This window comes from Orbicella faveolata, unplaced genomic scaffold (genome assembly GCF_042242905.1).
Source record: "Orbicella faveolata isolate gen_17 unplaced genomic scaffold, um_ofav_v1 contig_48, whole genome shotgun sequence".
Lineage (NCBI taxonomy): Eukaryota > Metazoa > Cnidaria > Anthozoa > Scleractinia > Merulinidae > Orbicella > Orbicella faveolata.
The window spans coordinates 4,916,108-4,926,104 of record NW_028301578.1 but is presented as its reverse complement, the minus strand read 5'-3'; the positions used below and the strand labels follow the sequence as shown (position 1 = coordinate 4,926,104).

At 38.0% G+C, this 9,997-nt stretch overlaps 1 protein-coding gene across 1 annotated transcript; it reads left to right on the top strand.

The window, feature by feature from the left end:
* Window positions 1–3: 3 nt before the first annotated feature.
* Window positions 4–7,576, top strand: LOC110039916 (uncharacterized). Its single transcript, XM_020745091.2, has 4 exons — window positions 4–248; window positions 4,067–4,137; window positions 4,900–4,993; window positions 6,959–7,576. The coding sequence occupies exons 1-4, from the start codon at window positions 151–153 to the stop codon at window positions 6,969–6,971; spliced, it is 276 nt and encodes a 91-aa protein (XP_020600750.2). The 5' UTR covers window positions 4–150; the 3' UTR covers window positions 6,972–7,576.
* The last annotated feature ends 2,421 nt before the right edge of the window (window positions 7,577–9,997 follow it).

Here is a 9,997-nt window from a genome sequence, read left to right as displayed (position 1 = left end):
CCACTGGGGAAGGAAAGTGCGCAAACAAAGCGGGAATATTGTACTTACGCGAATCTGCACATCGACAAATTAATGTAATATTTAAAAATTTTCCTCGTTTGGTGTGATGTTCAACACCACCAGAGTTTTATTTATTAGTGATTCTTTGTGATGGGCCAGTGTTTTGGAACAGAGGACGGTGGATTTTTTAGCTTCAGGCAAAATCGAGGTTATGACCGCTTCACTCGTTTCGCTCCGAAAAGCAAATGGTAAGACGTGTTTAAAACTTTCATGGGTTGATTTTAGGTGCACATCATTTCAAGCTATTACGAAATCTTTATAATATAATCATAGCGTATAATCACAGGTTTAAATCACCGCTTAATGTGAAAACAGTTTTTATTTCGACATAATCGTTTGTTGTTTGAACTGCTGTTTTGTACTTTTCGGACAGTCCATCAAAGTTTTGGCATTTTAATGAGCTTTTAAGCTTAATTTAAGTTACTTATCGATAGTGTCACGAGAGTTTTGATGGAAGGTATATTCTGCCAGCAAAGATATTTTGTTGCCTTGACATGTTGGTTCTCAGAAAATGAAGAGTTCTAATGAATATTTCATGTATGTTTCATTTTCACTTGTTCAGGAGCGAGCTGTAGTTGACCAGTGCGGTCATGATCTGATTTTCATGCACGGATCATGTGTGTAGATGTAAGACTAATCTTTATTCATTGACAAGGAAAACTTTCGGATTTTAAAAGAAGTGAGATTCATGGATCAAACATTAGCTTAAGCCAAGAAAATTGCTTCTGAAAACTATACTGCAAATTATCTCCAAATTATTTACTGCTAAGCCGTTCTAAAGACTGCTCACGGTCAAATTAATAATTCGTAACTGTAACAAAAATTCTTGAATCTCATTGGTTATCAGCAGGCCTTATTTTAGCATCATTTCATATTTAGTACAGTAAAAACCCGTGTGAAAGAACCTAGGGATTTAAGAGCCTTCAGGCAGAAATTTGCTTTTTTAATACCCCAAAATATAAGAACCTGTTTAGCCAAACAAATTCTAACAGGTTCTTATATGTGGGGTTTAACTATTTAATTTATATATTTTTTTTACCAAAAACTAAAAAGGTGATCGAGAGTTTAGAAAATTGAATTGTTAAATAAAACTCAAAATGCACAATGTATGTTCAATTTGAACTGTTATTATGAAACAATTACTGCTACAATTTACAGAATGTATCATTTCTATGTAATCTTGGTCTTGGTTCAAATGCTCCATGCATTATAATAATGAAGAACAGACCAGATTTTATACTCTTTTCTGATAATCAACAACAATGTCTACTCTGTAGAAATTAAGAACCTAATTAAGAACCTACGTAGCCTAAACTGTCAATAAGTACCCCATAATACAAGAACCTGTTTTGCCAAACTCTGAAAACAGTAGGTTCTTACACGTGGGTTTTTACTGTAATAGTAATTGGACTGAGCTGAGTGCAATTCAGGGAGTAATCGAGCGAGTAATTTCAAAATCAGATGAGTGTGCAGCACAAGGTTGATTTGAAATTACGAGCATGATTTGTAACAGTAATTGGACTGAGTGGAGTACAATTCAGTGATTAATCGTGCAAGTAATTTCAAAATTGGACGAGCGCGAAGCGCGAGACTGATTTGAAATTATGAGCAGGATTACTTCCTGAATTGTATGACAGGAGGTCCGATGACTAATTAATCATATCTATAACAAATTTCGGAATTAAAAATGTCTTTTGAGAACTTATTTTGAGGGAAAACACCTGTAGCTCTTTTCATAAGTTTTGGAAACTGTCCAAAACATTGCAAAGGAAGCTATTGAAGTACGCATAATTGGCGTGCGAATCACGTGGGCATCCAATTACAGGTATCCAATTACAAAAAGTTCAAATTGGATACCTGTAATTGGACACCCATGTGATCTCGCGCCAATTAGGGGACAAATAGGCGTGCCTAGAACCAATCACGATTGAGAATTTTGTTATGGATATGATTACTCCTCACATTGAACAACACAAGGTCCAGTTACTAACATCAATAACAAATTTTGAGATTACAAAAGTCTTCTGAGAACTTCTTTTGAGTGAAAAAGTCATAAGTTTTTCTTAAGTTGTAACAACTGCAGGGAACATAAATTTAAGAAGAAAGCCTTTAAAGGTCACATAATAGTCCAATTCCGATATATTAAAATTCTAACTTGGCTCCGACGTTTAGGGGAATAAAACAAAAGAAATTAATTATTCATCCCTCATCCTTGGTGTGATTTCTTTTGTTTTATTCCCCTAAGCCTCGGAGCCAAGTTAGAATTTCAATATATTGGAATTGGCTATTGATGTGCGAATAGCATAGGTATCCAATTGCAAGAAGTCAAAATTGGACACCTGTAATTGGAGACCCATGTGATTGCCCACGCCACCAGATACAAATAGGCATGCAGAGAACCAATCACGATCAAGAATTTTGTGATAGATATGATTAGACAGGCTTTATAGGTGATGCCTTTGGTATTGCACTGCTCACACACCATGTCTGCTGTTATTTAAAAGTGCTTGTTAATTGTGCATGATGTTGTAGGACAGGTAGCTGTGTGTGAATGGGTTCCTTCTCTCATGGATCTCAAGGACAATTCAACTTCTTTTTCTTGCCGAAAGGTTTAACCTTTTGACTGTTTTGTCAAATTTTGTTGATAACAGAGAACTCTAGCTTCATGTGAGGTTAGAGGAGGTGAAATGATGTGTGCTGAATGTCTTTTCAGATTATAAAGACATAAAACAGGGGTTTTTATTCCTTTAATAGAACAATTTTGTCGATTATGATGGAAAAGACAGGCAGTAAGTTAAGTAAGAAATAGAAAACATGTTCCATGTTTCTATTGAGTTATAAAAACACAAGTGGAAGTTTGGAGAATGAAAAATACTGTAGGAACATGAGCTAATCAATAGCATTTCTTGTTCTCCCAAACTTTCACGAGTGTTTCTATTAAACAATTAGATTATGAGCTCGAGATTTCTACCACACATAGAAATCGAGAGTGAATAATCTAATTGTTTTAGTATAAATCTACTAGTCATTCAAAACTTTATCTGAATCCTCTTCACAGACACTTCGAAAATGCCAAGAAGCGGCGGTCACTTTGTTAACAAGGGCACGCTGCTGCGCTACTCACTATCTATCACAGCATAGATACTGAGTAGCCTAGCCAATCAGAGAACGGCATTTGTGATACAATGCTAGTAGATTTATACTAAAACTCAATAGAAACATGGAGATCATGTTTTCTATTCCGTTTGGAAAATAGTGGACAAAAAAAGCAAATAACTTGTTTAGATCATCAAAAGGTAAATTCTCTTTGCTCCTGCCATTATTACTTTAACAGCTCATGCTAGTTGTGTTTCTATCAAGTTTTATATGTATTATAAATCTACTAGCGTTCTATCACGAATGCCGTGCTCTGATTGGCTACACTACTCACTGTCTATTCCATGATAGATAGTGAGTAGCGTCATAGTGTGCCGTTGTTAACAAAATCACGGCCGCTTCTTGGAGTTTTTGAAGTTAGTGAAGAGGATTTAGATAAAGTTTTGAACGACTAGTACAATGTAGATTTATTTTCTATGCATGATAGAAATTTTGAACTCATAATCTAATTGCTTAATATAAACCAATCAGTGGATGTGCGGTGGTCTCATGGTTAGTGTGTTTGTTCCCAGATCGAGCAGTCCAGGTTCGAGCCCTGGCCAGGGATGCTATGTTGTGTTCTTGGGGAAGACACTCTCACAGTACCCTCTCTCCACCCAGGGGTATAAATGGGTACCAACGAATTGTTGGGGAAACCTAACAAATTGCAGTGGAGTGACCTGCAATGGACTAGCATCCCGTCCAGGGGGAGTAAAGATACTCCTAGCCGCTTCGTGCTACAGAAACTGGGATAAGCTCCGGCAGCCATGAGTCAGTTGGCTCCAAGGCATCATTTTTTTTAAATAAACCAATCAGCGTGCATATTTTCTTTGGGCTATTTACTACTAGATTTTGTTTGATCACATTTCAGGAGATACGCAGATGAACACTTGCTAACAGAGATACAAGATCCACGATCTGATGATGAACTAGATTTATCAGGTAGATAATTAAGGCTTGCATGATAGCTGGTTTTACTTGAATCCATGCCTTTACTGTTAGTATTAATATGGTTAAATTAACTCCAAAAATATGATAAAAAGTCTAAACCTGTCTCTGTGGTAGTCTGTGACCATCTTGTTTTGCTTACCACCTAATGCTCAGCAGTTTCACCATTCATATTTAGTGCTTGACGTTGCGACCGCTGGATCACCAATGCAGCCAAATTTTTTTCACTGGGGACTAACTTTTCACGCTTTTCACTGAAATTCTTTTGCTGGTGACTAAATCTGTAAACTTAGAGGCCAGCTGGCCCCAAGGTTTTTTGCTGAAAGTCAAGCCCTGTATATATTTGTCCCTTCAACATGAGCTTGCTTGCAGGCTAAATCTGAAAGCTTCTTTTTGCCAGCATTTGATAGTTACTGTTTGTAGTAAATAATAATTATTACAAGTAAAAATATTGTAAATTTTCTTTTGTTTTAATTTAAGTGTGAGATGTTATAAATAATATGTATATAAGTAATAAATTTTTGTTTTCCATATATTTTTACAGCCATCATTGCTTTACAACAATAAGTTCAATTGAACCTTGTCAAATATTATACCATCACTGTCATAAAAAATCTTGTTTATATGCTTTATGGGTGGCCTGGCTGGACTGATCTGTAGTTTTGAAGGATGAGAATTATTACTAATCCCTTGTACATGTCACAAATAACAAGACTTAACTACGTGTTGCACTATTTTTTATGTCTATGTTCATAGATCTAAGCCGTCAAACAGTCCATGGATTACATCCAAGACAAAATGTCAGAGGACCATACACATCAAATAACACCACAGGATTTAAGCAAGAAAGGTATTATTAAGATAAGTAGACGTATTAATCTTACCAAATTTCAAATTTTATGGCATTGTCAATCATTTGAGTATGAAGGTATGGGTTGAAGTGGGAATTGCAAGTCCCATGTTGGCCAGTCAGTACGGAAGGAAGTTTCTCCCGCTTAAAACTCCACCACCCTCATTTGGTTTTTCATTTGGAGGTACTACCGGTATTTCCTAGACTGGGCGCAACTGGCACTTGTTTCAGGAACCTCATATTGCCATAGAAGTGCTACACCTCTACACTTTTATCACCGATCACTTTGTACTTCTTCTCTTACATGTACATATAAAACAGTGGCGTGTTAATTACCATGGTTGCCAACAGTTTTTGGTCTGTTGTAGAAGTGTTTATTCAACCCTGTGCCTGAACGCATTCGTTGACGATCATTTCCACATAATGAACTCTTGGCTCCACAATCACACATCTCTAGATAACAAACCGTCCAGCTCTATGATCACACATTTCTAGTTAATAGAGGAACAAGTACAAAGTGTCAGTGGTAAAAGCGTAGAGGTGTAGCATTCTATGAAAATTTCTATGCCTATTGAAGCTTCATAAGACAGGCTGGGTATAACTAGGGGAGGTGTGCTGGCCTCATGGTTAGTGCACTCATCTCTGGATTGATTGGTCTGGGTTTGACCCTTGGCCAGGGACATTGCATTATGTTCTTGGGCAAGACACTTATTAAAATAAATACCTTCACAGTGCCTCTCTCCACCCAGTTGTATAAATGGGTGCCAGCAAGCTTCATGCTTGGGGGATAAACATTCAGTGGACTAGCATCCCATCCAGGGAGGAGTAGAAATACTCCTAGTCACTTCATGCTACAGAAACCATGATAAGTGCTGGCCTGATGGGCCACTTGGCTTGTATGCAGACTTTACCTTCACCTTCAGTTGCCATTTCCCAGACCAGCCACCTTCACTCAGCTTAATGTCTGCTTCAACACAAAGACTCCTGAGGCTTGGGTTGCTAAACAGCAAACTTAGGATTTTCATACACCATTGCATAGGTCATGTGTATGCAGTTGTACTCATTGGAGCGCCTTTTCTCTGCTTATCATACAGTGGAATCCCAATTATTTATCTGAACCTTGATTTCTCAAACCTCCCAATAACTTGAACCAAAAACATGTTTGGATTTGTTTCACGATAATTTTCACCCAGGTACCTGAATCTTCCTATGGGATTCACCTATATTTAAACCTCCAAATGCACTAAGGGAGAATGTTGGAAATGACCTCGGCCATTGGCCCAGGTGGCTTCCACCCCTACACTCCCTCCTTCTACTCCCTCCTGCAAATTGCATGAGAAAAAAATTATTTGATTACCTGATAGTAGTATACATGCAATTTTATTTCAGCTTTCTGCACTCAATTTCAACTTTTTGCACTCAATTTCAACTTTAATTTCTGCACTGTTTGGGATTAACTGACTTGTTCTCAGCCAATCATCATGATGAAATTTTTGCAGCTATATTATTAAGCTAAAACCCCATTGTTTGTTGTTAACAATCGACTATTAGACTGTAAAGGGCAGAGCAGTCATGTTTAACTCCCAGGGGGAACTCCTGGGTGGCGGTCTCGTCAGAAATTTTGAAAAGAACTCCTAATGGGCACACTGTACTAAGATCCTGCTTGGTGGGTGTGGCTTGAAAATCTTTTTGCCTCTCAGAGGTACAAATTATAAAACATCACCTTATCTCCTGTCCTATTTTTTCAGCTCAATACCCTAAAATGGACCACAAAAGCTCCTGCAGTGTACCTTTGAGGCTTAACACCCTAAGACGTACCAAGACCACTTTTTTAACCCCTAAAAGATACAATGAGCACCACTGCCCTTATTATATGGGAGTCCCCCCCCCCACCCCCCCCCCCCCCCCCACCGTGGTCCACACCAGTTCTGTACATTATTATGTTATTGCCTTTTTATTTCACAGGCCAGAGAGATAACAAGTACTCAAAGACTGCTGTGACATCAAAGCTTTTGTCGCTGGGAATATTATCTAGCAAACCTTAGAGGATATTGTAATTCAATATCATTGTTATTATCAAATGTTGGTGATATTCACAGTACCTAGATTGCTAATCAAATAAGCATTCATATGTGTGAATTAATCACCAATGAATGAAAAGTTTGATTTTGGACTCCTGTGTACACACCATTTTCTAGTCTTTGTAATAAGGGCATTTTGTAGTCCTGAGTAAACTTGCAAAAAATTTATAGAGCCAAATGTTTTCTATGGGCATTGCAATTCTCTTTGTTCATAATATTTACTCCTTTGAATATTGGGTGTTTTTCTTCATTAATTGTATTTAAACACTCTTTAGAGTTATATATTTTTGGATAAAATATCATTTAATAACACAGACAAATGGACTCACAATTAAAGTTGGCACACAATTCAACTTGTCCCTTGTCCTTTGTCAGGTAAGACAGGATTTTGTGGCGTCTTGTCAATAAGAAAGGGATAGCAGTATTTTGTAGATTGGTAGATTTTAAAATCTAAGCAATACATCACAGCATGTTGATATGCAATAAAATTTTTTAAACCTTGCTTGGTCTTTCAGTCTTTTACTAGAGGCATCAGTCTGGTGCCTTCAAATCAAGCTGGAAAAAAGTTTCCAAACTGTGCTGTGCATGCTGATCTGATAAACTGAAAGAAATTGATTTACATTTGTAGTTTGTAAATAAATAAGTTTAGTCATTGTTCCCACCCCCTTAGTTTCAAGTTTCTGTCTGTCTGTCTGTCTGTCTGTCTGTCTGTCTGTTTGTGCATCAGTCTGTCTATGCATCTATCTGTCTGTTAGCCTGTCTTAAGAGAATTCAAACTTTCAACTCAGAAAAGAGCAAGGATGTATCAGGTATTGAATTAGAGAGCGTGATTTGAAAAATGGATCAATCAGGGGGTGTGATTTTGGCCATTACCATATCATATATGGGGCCTAAGTCTGGGGGTGACATTACACGGGCTGGGGCCAAGAAGATGCTGACCTATATTTCTGGATAACTTACACCCTTTTCTTTATTCAGAAAAAAAACCTGCATTAACATACTTAAGAATTAAGAATACTTGATATCTAGAATTATTCCTGTCCCCAGTTTGTCAGTCTCTTAGTCAGCAAAGCCAAGGAACACTTAAGCATGAGAGATGGTGGGCTCGCACATTTGAATTTGCTTTGACAGTTTGGGTTGCTCTAGCTTCACTGTTGCCCACTGTCCACCACTTCATATCCTGTATGACACCAGTAAGTAAACTTATGTTGAAGGTTTTCAGAAATTGTTTGTCTGTTCTAGATCAAAATTGAGATCAAAATTCTAGTCAAAGTTAAAATCAAAATCAATCAGATGCCAAATATCTACCAGTAGAGCGTCTGGTAGTCCGTCTGTCCATCATTCCGTTAGTCCCTTAGTATGTCTATCCGTGGGTTCGTCTGTCCGTCAGTTCTTCAGTTAGTGCTTCAATCCATCAGTCCACTAGTCCGTCAGTATGTCTGTCCTTGGTCCGTGGGGCGGACCGTGGGTTCACCTGTCCGTCAGTCTGTTAGTCAGCCAGCCAGATCATCAGTCAGTCCGTCAATCTGTTAGTCCGTCAATCTTTTCCCCAGGGCTTTACCCTTGAAATTTGGAAAGGAAAAGTGCTGGGAACAAGGTTGTCAGTCAGTCCGTCTGTCCGTCCGTCAGTCGTCAGTCAGTCCGTCCGTCTGTCCGTCCGTCCGTCCGTCATCAGTCAGTCAGTCCGTCTGTCTGTCCGTCCGTCCGTCAGTCGTCAGTCAGTCAGTCCGTCTGTTCGTCCGTCCGTCTGTCTGTCTGTTCGTCCGTCCGTCCGTCAGTCGTCAGTCAGTCCGTCCGTCCGTCCTCCGTCATTCGTCAGTCCGTCAGTCCGTCCGTCCATCAGTAGATAGATAGAAACTTTATTAAGAATGTCATCAACCACCTAGCTGGGGAAAAACTCCCCTACTAATACGGGGACATAACAAAAACGAGTTAAATTAGAAGAAAATACTAAAACAGAAAAAAAAAAAAAAAAACCTATAACTATTTACAATAGTAAGTTTATTATATAACTAATAATGTGCATGAAAAAATTACTCGATTCTGATTGATTGTGTAACACCGGTGCAAAAAGTGTAACACCAGTGCAAATTACACATCGCAATTCTGGATTATGATTGGCTGAAAGACTGAAATTTTCGGAGCCAATGATATTACGTAAAATGATGACGAAAATTTTGTGTGGAAACTTTGAAAAAAGTTTTCTCGGATGAGAAAAAATGGCTTCAAGGAAGGTCTTTCGGCACTTCCTCCACGCAAATTTTTTCATGTTTATATTATTAATATTAATATCATAGGGTTTTTCTCGTTCAATTTGGAATTAATTTGCACTTGTGAGTTTTTCAAAAAGCTCACTCGTGCAAATTAATTCCAAATTGAACGAGAAAAACCGTATGATTACCTATACTAACAGAATAAAAAAATTAATTAAATAACGCTATTTAGACAACACTAGAACAAAAATAAACCTTATTCGAAAGTGCAAGGCTGACCGCTGAATGTCACAAGTTCCTCAAACGTCTCCTTTTATAAACGTTCTAACGATGAACCTTCGCGTACTACGCTCGCACCCAATTCTTTTATTTCAATAGGCCATTTCTGTGTCAAAACGAGTCTCCGTGCGAAACTGTTGTAATGAAAATGCGTTTCGTCTGTAAGTTCATTTTCATAAATCGCACGAGGTCTCGTTTTGAAACAGAGGCAAGGCAAAAGGCAACTAGCGCATATCACAACTCACATAGTGTTTGATTGAACTTCCGCCGGAACTCCCACATTAACGATATGATATACCAAGTACAGTAAGAACTTCTCTTCATACAAAACTGAAATTATTAAGAGTGAATAAGCAGTACTCATCGAAGGAAGAAAAAGAGGAAATCTTATCATTTCCAGAGCGAATTTTGACCTAATCTCGGATCTAGAT

What these genes read in the sequence shown, in the direction of transcription:
- LOC110039916 (XM_020745091.2), top strand. Translation starts at nt 151, where the DNA reads ATGGGCCAGTGTTTTGGAACAGAGGACGGTGGATTTTTTAGCTTCAGG. An exon ending in TTCGCTCCGAAAAGCAAATG is followed by an intron (nt 249 to 4,066) that starts GTAAGACGTGTT and finishes ATCACATTTCAG; the next exon opens with GAGATACGCAGATGAACACT. An exon ending in TGATGAACTAGATTTATCAG is followed by an intron (nt 4,138 to 4,899) that starts GTAGATAATTAA and finishes CTATGTTCATAG; the next exon opens with ATCTAAGCCGTCAAACAGTC.